The sequence below is a fragment of the Felis catus genome, chromosome D2, assembly GCF_018350175.1.
Source record: "Felis catus isolate Fca126 chromosome D2, F.catus_Fca126_mat1.0, whole genome shotgun sequence".
Classification (NCBI taxonomy): domain Eukaryota; kingdom Metazoa; phylum Chordata; class Mammalia; order Carnivora; family Felidae; genus Felis; species Felis catus.
Window position 1 is genome coordinate 23,960,322 of NC_058378.1, and position 12,080 is coordinate 23,972,401.

A 12,080-nucleotide genomic window follows, 5' to 3' on the forward strand; every position below is an offset into this window, starting at 1 on the left:
CTGTGCTGACAGCTCAGAGCCTGGAGCCTGCCTCCGATTCGATGTCTCCTTCTCTCTCTGGCCCTCCTCTCTCTCTCTCTCTCTCTCTCTCTCTCTCTCTCTCTCTCTCTTTCTCTCTCTCTCTCTCTCAAAAGTGGATAAACATTAAAAAAAATTTTTTTTAAATACTTTTGTTTTGGGGCACCTGGGTGGCTCAGTCAATTAGGCCTTTGACTTGGGCTTAGGTCAGCATCTCGCAGTTAGTGAGTTTGAGCCCCACGTAGGGCTCTGTGCTGACAGCTCAGAGCCTGGATGCTGCTTCCATTCTGTGTTTCCCTCTCTCTCTGCCCCTCACTTGCTCACACACACTCTCTCTTTCTCTCTCCCTCTCTCAAAAATAAACATTAAAAAAAATTTTTAAAAACATTTAAACTCCCCCCCAAAACAAAAAAAGAGATAAAGCAAAGATGACAACAATGGTAACTGTTAAAGCTAGGTGGTATGAAAGTGTCACTATAGTATTGTTACAACTTTTCTATAAATTTGAATAATTTTCTAAGTTGAGAAAAAAATAAGTAAAAATTACTTTAATAGGAGATGTAATTACATAACGGCCAGGTTTACAGAAGTAACAAATACATTTCTTGACTGAGATAGTCATATTTAAACAAGAAGACCAGGGCATTTACTGTTAAAACTGAAGTTTTCAGGTAAATGGAAGGGTTCAAAAGAAGCCTGAGGTAGAAGTAGGAACTGCAAAGAGAAAAGCTGCTACAGAGAAAGGGCAGGAATCAGTCCTGGAAAAAATTAAGACAGCAATGTCACACAGCTAGAGAATGGAAGACTGTGTTAACAGTTTAATCTTTGAGATCAGCAACTAAATTATATTAATCTTCTCGACCTAACCCTTACCTCATGGTTTAATCTTAAAATTCTCTTTTGTACTTTAGACAAAAGTCATGTGCAATGACAATTTATGTCATCGGTCGTCAGGGTCAAATACAGCCCATACTGCCCCAAGTCTAAGGCTGAGGTTATACAAATTACTAGATTAATCATTTTCCTGTGAATTTGTAATGGTCAATTGTGGAACCACCACTGGGATTTCTAAGTACGGTGATTTTAGTCATCTTAATAATGGAGCTGATTGACTACAGAATCCTATCAGTCACCAGGCCACCAGCTTTTATTACTACACGGAAAAATGAGTCAATTGAAAAAAGATTAATTCAGCCAGACCATGTAAACACTGTTAACTGCTTTTTTGGAATTACACCCTTGTCATCAGACAAGAAAATACACTGGTTACAGTAACAAAGGGGTTCCATTATAACTGCCTCTTAAATTTAAATGGTAAAGATTCAATACGTGTCTAAGCCATTGCCTATAGGTAGGTAGTAACTGTGGCCTCAGACTCAAAACGTCACTTCAGAGCTGTTTTTACTCTCATAACTTATTCAGAGTGGGTACAGAGATGGGAAAAAGTCTAATTTTGCCTTCCAAATCTAGTCTAGCAGTATGTCTGTAAGGAAACAGAAAAACAGTGAGCCATATAATTTTACTTACTAGCTAGACAAGTTCTATCTGATCTGTGAGTCTGTTTCTTCACTTGTAAAACAGAAATAACATACCTACAAAACAGGGCTGACTTACCTGCTCTGTCTACCATAAAGGACTGATAAGGTAAAATGAATACCTTGAAGACTGTTTTCAAATAAAATAAATGAATTTAAAATATCATCTGTCTAGATTACATTTTAATTTGTTGTCTGACTATCCATATTCCATTGCACAACATGTAAGAAAAAAATCGGTAGAATTCCATTTTTTACTACCTAGCTACCTAGTGAAAACCAGGTTAGATAAAATCATCTATGCAGAACTCTTGCCAAAAATATTTACTCGAATCTAGTGAAACAATTAGTCAAAAACAGATTTAGGGACTAGCCTGGATTTTTACAAAATGTCAATACAGTAAAAGACAAAAAAAGAAAAAAGAGGCAATGAGTGATGGGTCCAATTTAGGTAAAAAGGAAACAATCAAATGACCTGGTGACCAGCTGCAGTTTGTGATTCTTGATGGGAGTCTTAAACAATAAAGAAAAATTAGAACATTTTAGGGACAATTTGCTCCCTATATATTAGATAATATTTTATCAACAGTAAATTTCATGACTGTGGTAAATAATATGGTCATGAAGGAAATGTCCTTGTTTTTAGCTGAAACATACTGAAATATTCCAGGGAAGAAATGTTATGCTGTGGGCTACTTACTTTCAAATGGTTCTGAAAAAATTCTCAAACTATGTGAAGAGAAAGCAAATATGGCAACATATTAACAACAGCCAAAGACTCTAGGTGAAAAGTATATAGGTGTTTGTTATTCTATCCTTTCAACTTTTCTGCACATCTGCAATTTTCAAAAGACCAGGCAAAAGTGGACACTGCATAAACAAGACAAGACAAAACAAAATATTGGCAAGTAATGAAAAAATATATCAATTTTCCAATAAAAAATATACTTTTCACAAACCAACCTAATTATCTAAACTAAAATAAATTCACCATGTTTTAATATTGAGGTATATTATTTAAGAGCAACACTAATCTTTCTAAAACACAACACAGATCAATTAAGTGGACCTTAATGTAAAGGGTCTCACTGAAGAAGTTCCTTTAAGAAAAAGCAGTATAATTTCTAAAAGCAGGATAGAAATGGACTAAATGTCATTATTGTAAATGATCACAGAAATTAACTCAAGTCTTTATAGATTAGTAAAACAGTATCCACATGTTTTTCAAGACATACAACTTTATGTTTTTTCAAAAGATAATTTCAAGTCAAGCAGAACATGTACAGTTAACAGATGTGATGGCTCATATTTTACCAGATACTTCAATTCAACCACTCCAAAAGCAAAAACAAGCAAAGTAAAACAACTAGAAACAAGTAAGTATAGTCTATGGACAGAAAACATGATACTCTGCTCTAGAAATGCCAAGAAGTGCCCTAGAGTAGGAATGCCAAAAGGGGAGGAACCCTCTAATAAACACTAGATTTAGGTAACAGATGAAGATAAATTTAAGATCATGCGATAAGAGTGTGTGTGAGTGTGAGTGCACGCGCATGTGTGTGTGTGTGTGTGTGTGTGTGTGTGTGTGTGTGTGAGGGGGGGGGGGCGGAGGGGGAGAGAGAGAATCAGGCTTTCCTTTTCTGACAGAAGGTTGGACAACTGCCCATCAATCCCCTAAGAAATCAGGAAGTACACCCGGGAATATCTTTTTATGGGTTCATTTGAATACTAACTTTCTAGAAAAAGCATCACTGTAACATGAGCTATCAGTTTATGTTTATATTATCTCTTAAATAAATTCATGAAAAATTTAAATATCCTGTTAATGTGGAGTTACATTCTCTGCTTTAAAATCTATTTACTGGTATAGATTTCCAATTACTATGTTTTCTTAGGAAATATACAGTATTTCCTTTACTGGATAAGCACTGTAATAGAAGAAAAAGAGAAGACTAATTTATCTTTGTGAACTAACCTATTTTCAGCAGTCCTTCCCTTTTCTTCATAAGGTGGCAATAATGTGAATTGCATGGAAAAGAACAAACTATAAAATGTTATGTCTTTATTTTCAAAACAGCGTTTTATTTACCTTGTTAATGGACACTACCAAAGTTGGCTCCACTTTGGCTTCAATTTCTTCTGGTGTATAAAAACAATAGAGTTTACCCCCTCTTAAAACACAGTACAACCTTCTCCAACTAATCAGGCTTTCTACCATTTGCTGAAAAAAAATTCAAGAAGCCATCAACCTTAATCATTATTTATCATCTTAACATTAAATTCAACAAAATACTTACATTACCAAAGTTATGTTAGTTTAAAAAAATTTTTTTAATGTGATAGAGTTACCCATTAATTTAATGTACAATAAGTCAATAGTCCAAAATGAAAGAGTAAGTTAATATCACAGAAGAAAGGTTTGGAATTCTCAAAAGCATTAAGCAAATGGAGGTAATGATTACCACATAACTTTTACACATATAGGATCATAAATCAATGCAGTTTTAGAAAAGCTAGTCTATTAAAAATCAGTGCTTCAAATTCCACAGCAATCCATCTAGTAACTCAAAAAAATTATAAAAATAACTCAATACTCAAAATATAATTTTCCCTTACTGTTCTCAGAATACTGGAAAATGTTGACTACCCTGTAAGAATGCAAATTTTCTTTCCTCTTAATGGAATCTTTTTTAAAAAGGTATTGATTCACTGAAGCCCGTAATTAATTATTTACTGCATGTAAATAACTGTGGTTATAAATAAATCAGGAGTAGGTGCCACAGAAGCAACTTTGGAAGCCCAGAGGCCTTAAGTGTGCCAAAAGCTGTCTGCCAGGAAGGCCTTCTCTGAAAGGTGGGGAACAGCCCTAATCTGCTTCCACGAGGGGTCCCTGCTGCTGATTGTCCTGCTACGGCCCTTATGAAGCAGAGGGACCTGGAAGTGGCTCCTTAGCCATCAAGCCTGCATTAGACCCCTCCCCTTCCCACCTTCTCATCCCCATTCTATGCCTAACATTGGGAAAATGGCCATTTAAAGGAACACTTTAAAAATAATACTTTTCATTATCAGAAGACCAAACTGCCAGTATATTAAGATCTAGACTGTAGCTATAATTGTAGGATATTCAAAGTCCTCCAACCTGCTGATGTAGAAATCCTGCAAATGCATCCTTAGCCACGCACGCTGGCTGGGCAACTAGGCGGCAGCACATGTTGCCGTATAAGGGAAGCCAAAATGAAGACTCCTCTAGTTAAACAAGATAGAAAAAAAAGCAAGTTACAAACATGTGTATTTAAGGTCATTATACATTTTCATTTTTTTTTCTATTTTGCAATTTTTTTTTGCTGTGTATAAGAACATATGTAAAGGCTCATCATACTCAAACAGCAATGCCACTGTTAACGAAAAAATCAAATATGAGAAAATAGGACAGGATGATGTTAAACTGATAATGCTTTTACCCAAAACAGACGTGGAGCTTTTAGTCTCTTGATCTCTGGTTTGATCTTAAAGTATTTAACCAATGAAGGTAGTTCAGGGCATATAAGTAAACTCATTTAAAATAAAAAACATTCTAATAAAATGATTTTTATATGTCAAATTCTACTTCGTGTTCTGATTTTCATTGTAATATCTAACAAAGTGATCTGAACATAACATTTCAGAGGACAATTTCAAGATAATGCTTGTATAAGCCTCTTGGCCCTTCTTCTTTCCCTTCCCTTACTGCACAATTCAGTTGTAAGTCACTAGGTAGAGCCCACCCCCACGGGCACCTATGCCAGGTGCTGGAGCCAGGAAGGATGGGGATGGTGAGTAGGAGAGCTGTCAAGCTGTCAAGCTGTCAAGCACCAGGTGTCAGAGCCTGAATGGGCTGAGGAAGATGGACCACGTGGGACACAGCCCATGGGGGATTTCTCCTCAGGGGGTGGCCTGGTGTGGGGAGTCAAGGCCCAAGCAGAGTGATGTCTACATGATGTGGCTGCCCAATGTGAGGTGTCAGAATCCAAAGAGTAAGGAGAGTGTGCACATTTGGCAGGTGACTCAGCCATGGCAGTCGGAGTCTGAGAGCAGCAAGGTCACATTCAGTGACCCAGAAAAGTGTGTCAGAGCCCAGTGAGGGGGGCATCTGAGAACAGAGGCAGTGGGCGTGGGGTGTCAGAGCACAGGCCAGCTGAGGAGGGTGTCCACTTGAGGTAAGGGAGAGGGCAGCCAGGCAAGGGAACTTTAAGCCTGGGGTGGCCAGGCCTGTGTGAGCCTCAGCAAGGTAAGGAGAGTCTACATGGGGCAAGGGGCAGCCTAGAATGAGGAGTCAGAGCTCCAACAAGGAGAAGAGAGTATCTATTCAAGGGAGATAAAAGAATGGTTGCTTTCAGGAAGGCTGATCAAAGAAGAAAATGCATTAAAGGTACAAAAGATGGGTTTCTTTCTGTCAGAAAAAGGAGTTACAAATGTGTAGAATGAACTCTGTGCTGTTAGATTAGAACTGGATGCACTGGCATGGACTCATGATTTCCAACATACAGAGATTAGGAAATACAGGACAAAACACATAAGCATGTGTGCAGCTGTGTCCACTGAGAGCGCCCGTGGAAAGCCACACTCTAACAGTACCACTCTAATATATCTAGAGCCCAGCTCATGTCTTGTAAATGTTATTTCCATTACAAAGAACCAGCATTCCTTGGAGAAATGACCGATTCCATGACTGGGGCAAGGAAAGTACAGGATGAACCTGAAATACCTTGTTATGCCATAAAGCAAGGAAGTACTCATGATGAGAACACTGTCAAAAAGACAACAGAACCCTTCTTGAATGTGTTCCCATTGGCCAGATTGGAGACAACTTGAACCTTAAAACAAGCAATGATATTAACAGATTATGATGCACTGAATAAAACAGGAAAACATAAGTCCATATTGATATAAACAAATGAATAAATTGAAAGACCAGTAAGACATACACTTACATAGTTTCAAGCCACCGCCCTCTTCCACACAAAATACATATTAAAAGTTCTTTCAAAGGGGAAACAAAAGAGTAACTTTACAGTAGAGAAGCTGGGCGGACACCACACTAATCAAGTGATCAAAGTAAAAATTATCAGTATTGAGATGAATCAAAATTACATGCCACTTGACAGAACTCAATAAGAACTCAGGATCATTTCTGTGATATTCCTGCCAAAGATGCATATCCTAAGTCTTATCCCAAGAAAACATCAGACAACCCTAAAGTTAGGTACCTTCTGCAAAGTAACTGACTATGATGTTTAAAAATATCAAGGTTATTGGGCTGCCTGGGGGCTCAGTTGGCTAAGCATCTGACTCTTGATTTCGGCTCAAGTCCTGATGTTGTGGTTCATGGGTTCAAGCCCCATGTCAGGCTCTGCACTGACAGCATGGAGCCTGCTTGGGATTCTCTCTCTCTCTTTCTCTGCCCCTCCTCTGCTCTTTTTATCTCTCTCAAAATAAATAAATAAACATTACATAAAATTTTTTTTAAATGTCAATGTGATGAATGCCAAGAAAAGACAGAAGAAATGGTCCAGTTTGAAAGAAACTAAAAGAAGCATGATAATTAAATGCAATGAATGATTCTGCACGGGATCCTTCTGTCATAAAAGACATTACTGGGACAAGGAGCAATACTTTATTTAATACAGTTTGATGATTAAATGGTAGTAATGTATTAATATTCATTTACTGACTTGGAATAGTGGTAGTGATATAACCGATGTCCTATTAGTAGGAAATATATAATAACATATTTGGAGGCAGTGGAGAATGACGTAAACTTGCTCTCATAAATTCTTTTGGGAAAAAGATCTTGACATTTAACTTGTAACTTTTCTGTAAGTTTGCAATTGTTTAAAAAAGTTCTTTCAAAAAACATGAAGATATTCCCTTAATGTAGTGTGTAGATAGACATACAGCCTTCACATCTGTATGGAAAGAAAGCATTGTGTAATTGATTCCCAATATGTGGCCCTTTGCCCACAATGGACCACACAAAACTGATTTTCAAAGTTTTCAGTGCATCCCTGTTGGTAGTGCCTCTAAAATTGCTAGCCATTGGTTGTTACGATTTTTGACCCCAAAGTCAATAATCTGGAAACTCTGGAAAATAACTCTGGAAAAAAAAACATTTTTTGGTAAAAGTACAATTATATATAGATGCCATGCCAAGGTTTGGTACATCAGTTACATGAAAAAGATGTGCCTAAATAAAGTACACAAAGGAAAACAAAAAAGTTTTTAACAACCTGCCTGCTCATTATTAAGAATAGAGCACAACAAATTGTCTGGGACTATTCAAATCTTTTTTACTAATATCTTGGTAAAGCTGCTACCTTTCAGAAATAAAGGGTTTGGCCTCGGAAAAATAAATGCATAAATAGAACACAGGCAATGATTCCAAAACACAGGCATAAATAAATAGATATAGGAGAAACTCCTTTTCTAAAATAGGCAGGAAATGAAATAAAAATTCGATAAAAGCAGGCATCTGAGTAAAACATCTGAAATCAACTTTGTGATTTATGAATTTAAACTTTGAAAGCAAATTTCTTTATGTAGCAATCCTAGATTTATGGATGGCTTATGTTCTACATATCTGTAGGCTAGTTATTTTTAAGTTAGGATACACTTTGTTAAAAAAATAGAACCATAAATGATGATTAGCTTTTCATACGAGTTCATAAAGTTTGTTCAATCACTAATGTATCCTGGAAACTATACCACTCATAACAAATGTGCTTCTCCAGTAAAAGAAGTTTAGATTTCATAGCATGCAGAGAAAAATAATTTTCTCCTGATTATGGTCCTTGGAAAGCAATATTGGATGTAGAATTCCTTTTTCTGCAGACCCCTTGCCATATACTCTGCAATCACCTATCCCTTCTGACCAGGGTCTCTTCACAGCTGAGGACCACCGTGGATGAAGTGCAGAGTCACAGCTTCTTCTCTCTACTTCTGACAGGAAACATGGCATCCATCTAGTCACTTAACCCAGCTGAGGACCAAGTCTTCATGTTTAAAAATACTACCCATCTTCAGAAGGAGGGCTGTTGTGAAAATCAAATAATGTGGAAATGGCATCTATCATTGTGTCTGTCACATAGCAGCTTCCTGTTATTTCATATCTAGGGCAGTCTCACTCCCCAGACCACGCCCTTTCCATTTTCAGTGCTGCCTCCATCCCTGCACAAATTATCTAATCCAAATGCTTAATTCTTTTTTTCTAACCAAGGGCGACATTAGGACAAAATGAAATGAAACAGGAAGTGAAAAAGCAATTTAACTTTTCACTACTTAAAGATTTTATCTAATTCATTTATATTTTCAAATGGAGAACAAAATGGTATTTAAAAATGACAGCAACAACAAAAACAAAACACAGGCAAGGGAAAGAATCCAGATAACATCTTGGTTCCCTGTGAGTCAATCTTCACAATGTGGTTTCATTGTTTCATAAAAAGAATAAAAATTTCTTGATGATGAAGATACCCTTTTAGCTTTTCCTTTCAATTATCAAGAATAATAAAACTGAGTTATAAATTTTAGAAAATATAGTTATTTCCTCTTGGTTTTACAGACACTGACATAACTTTATTCAGGAAAACCCAATGTATTAACATAGATTTATATTAATGAATAAATTTGAGGGTGGCTTTTTTTCAGTATAAAATTCTGTTTCCTTTAAATTAGAATATTTCTTCTTTTTCCAAATAGGATTGATTTACAAGATTTTAATTCATACACATTCTAGGAATATACCTCCTATGAAGAGTTAGGTATATGGGTTATTGTTTCTTTAACTTTCTTCTGTGGAGTCCACAAACTCCAGTGCCCACAGTTTTGGGTGTTACTGGTTTAAGCACAGTCTCAGACTTCTCACAGTGTGTGAGTCTGTATTGCATTTCTCTAAAAAAAGAGCCATACCACACAGTGCCCATGCTGATCTACCCATGAGTATTTTATTGAACAAGAGTCTAGTAATATCTTACAGAACACTGAAGACAACTGAGGAATCACTGCTAAAATTAATGCTTCCTTTATGAATTGTATTCTTTTCCTCAACTTTTCGGATGATTTGGTTGAAAGAATGGGGCCTTTCATCATCAATTCCATTATTCACACATGGATGGTATTTTGAGTCTTTAGGTGCTTTAATAGTCATCATCCCTGACCAGAAAGCATAGCAGAGAGAGTACAGCCTGTCCTGGATTATTTAAAGTCTGGCTCACCCACTTCCTAGCTACATGACCTAGCATGTTATGTTCTCTAGGCTGCAATTTACCCATCTGTAAAATGTAAATGACAATAAAACGAAGAACTTGTGAAGGTCACAGAACTAGCCAGTGCTAGAACTAGAATATGAGTCCAAGGCTGATTGGTGCCACAGTCCACACCATTAATCACTTCATGGTAATGCTTCTTTATAGACACATCCCACAGACACTAGGAATGAAAATTGCTTAAAAGTGTTTGTTTGTTTCTTTGGTTGTTTGTTTACTTATTTATTTATTTACATTTTATTGTGGTAAAAACACCTAACAGAAGATTTATCCTCTTAAGAGATTTTTTTAAGTTTATTTATTTATTTATTTAGAGAGAGCATGTGTGCCCAAGAGCCGGGGGGGGGACGGGCAGAGGGAGAGGCAGAGAGAATCCCAAGCAGGCTCTGCACTGTCAGCACAGAGTCCAACGTGGCACTCGAACTCACAAACTGTGAGATCATGACCTGAGCCAAAATCAAGAGTCAGACACTCAACCAACTAAGCCAGGCACCCCGCCTCTTAATAGATTTTTAAATGCACAATACAGTATTGTTAACAACAGGCTCTACATCATACAGTGGGTCTCTAGAACCTATTCATCTTGCATAGCTGAAATTTTATACCTGTTAATTAGCAACTCCTTCTTTCCCCTGGTAACTGCCATTCTACTCTTGTGCTTCTTTGAATTTGCCTATTGTAGATACCTCATGTGAGTGGAACCACGCAGTGTCTGTCCTTCTGCGACTGGCTATTCCAGTTAGTGTGATGTTGTCAAGGGGCATTCATGCTGTCACATATTGCAGAATTTCCTTCTTCTTTAAGGCTGAATAATATTTCATAGAACAGTGTCTGATATACAACAGACACTCAACATATGATGGCAATATTGATAATCAGAGAACTGACACAAATGAAATGACAATAAACTTCATCTGCTAGATTTTGTGATAAAATTGATAATGCTAATAATATTGCGGACTTCAAATCTTGGGTAAGAAGGGTAGATTGTGCAGACCAATCTTCCCACTGACAACTATTGAAAATGCTGTATCAAATATATTTCAAATATAGGTAACAAGACCATAAGAAATTACCAGTACAAATTTGATGAGAACCAGTGAGTTAAGTGAGCACAGATGCTGTGTTTGTCCTGAGAGCATTTGCCAATCCCAGCAAGGCTGAGGTTATGATTTAATGATCCTGCAAGATGAGGAAGCAGAACAGAAATCAAAGTCTAGGGCCTGAACTATGTAACTAGGTTAATGGCAGATCCTCCCCATGCTAGGCTGACATCCCAGAGGAACCACCGACAGGGTAGGCAGTGAACCAGAAATAAACCAGCCTTGCTGCCTAGGACTCTCAGTGCCTAGAGATGGGGATACAAGGAGTCCGGAAAAACTCAGACATGATCTTTGAATAAAGTGGGCCCCTAATGATAGTCCCTCCAGGTGCCTGCATCAATTTATTCCTGTACATAAACTTTCGATTTTAATGACAACTATATGAAGATAACTCAATATGCAAGGAATTGAGACATCATGACCTGTAGGAAAAAACAATAGAAATATACCCAGAAAGACGTTATACATCTGAATTATTAGTCACAGGCTATAAAACAGCAATGCATGCTCTTTCACCAAAAACCTAAGAAATAACATTGACAATGCATGCAGGAAACACATCATAAAGGGTAACACACAGAGAGGATAAAGTGAGGACAACTGACACGGGTTTAACAGGCATGCTGGGGGAAAAGAAAGAGAATGGAGGAGCAGAGGCTCTCTGAATGGAAAATTGAGATTTTGTCCAGAACTAATGAAAGACACCAATCAATAATTTAAAGAAGTTAGAGTTCCAAAAGCATCATAAATAAAATTAAATTATGTACTTTATCATAATGAAACTTCAGAAAACCAAAGCTAAAGGGAAAAGAAAGCTACTGTCACAGAAGTGACACACTGACATGATTTTCAGTAGCTGGTAAAAAAAGCCAGAAGACAGAATTATATCTGTAATATTCAAAAAGAAAAAAATGGGAACTACCAAAATTCTGTATCCTATAAAAATATCTTTCAAGAATGAAGCAAAAAACAGTTATCTTCAAACACAAGAACAAAGGTGTATGATATCCGTGGAACATACTAAAAGAAATTCTTAAGGATTATACTTCAAGCATAAGGAAAATGATCCCAGATGTAAGGTATTAGATACAAGTGGTGCACAGAAACTTTAGGTAAACTTAAAT

At 36.9% G+C, this 12,080-nt stretch overlaps 1 protein-coding gene across 3 annotated transcripts in view; it reads right to left on the minus strand.

Moving 5' to 3' along the window:
- RTKN2 (rhotekin 2) overlaps positions 1–12,080 on the minus strand; it is a 72,220-nt gene that overhangs the window by 16,293 nt on the left and 43,847 nt on the right. For all 3 annotated transcript variants that reach the window (XM_019813155.2, XM_019813154.3, XM_011287373.3), the window contains 2 exons: positions 4,693–4,799; positions 3,643–3,774 (listed from right to left, as the gene is read on the minus strand). In XM_019813155.2, coding sequence (XP_019668714.1) covers positions 3,643–3,774; positions 4,693–4,799 — 239 coding nt within the window. The remainder of the gene's footprint in view (positions 1–3,642; positions 3,775–4,692; positions 4,800–12,080) is intronic.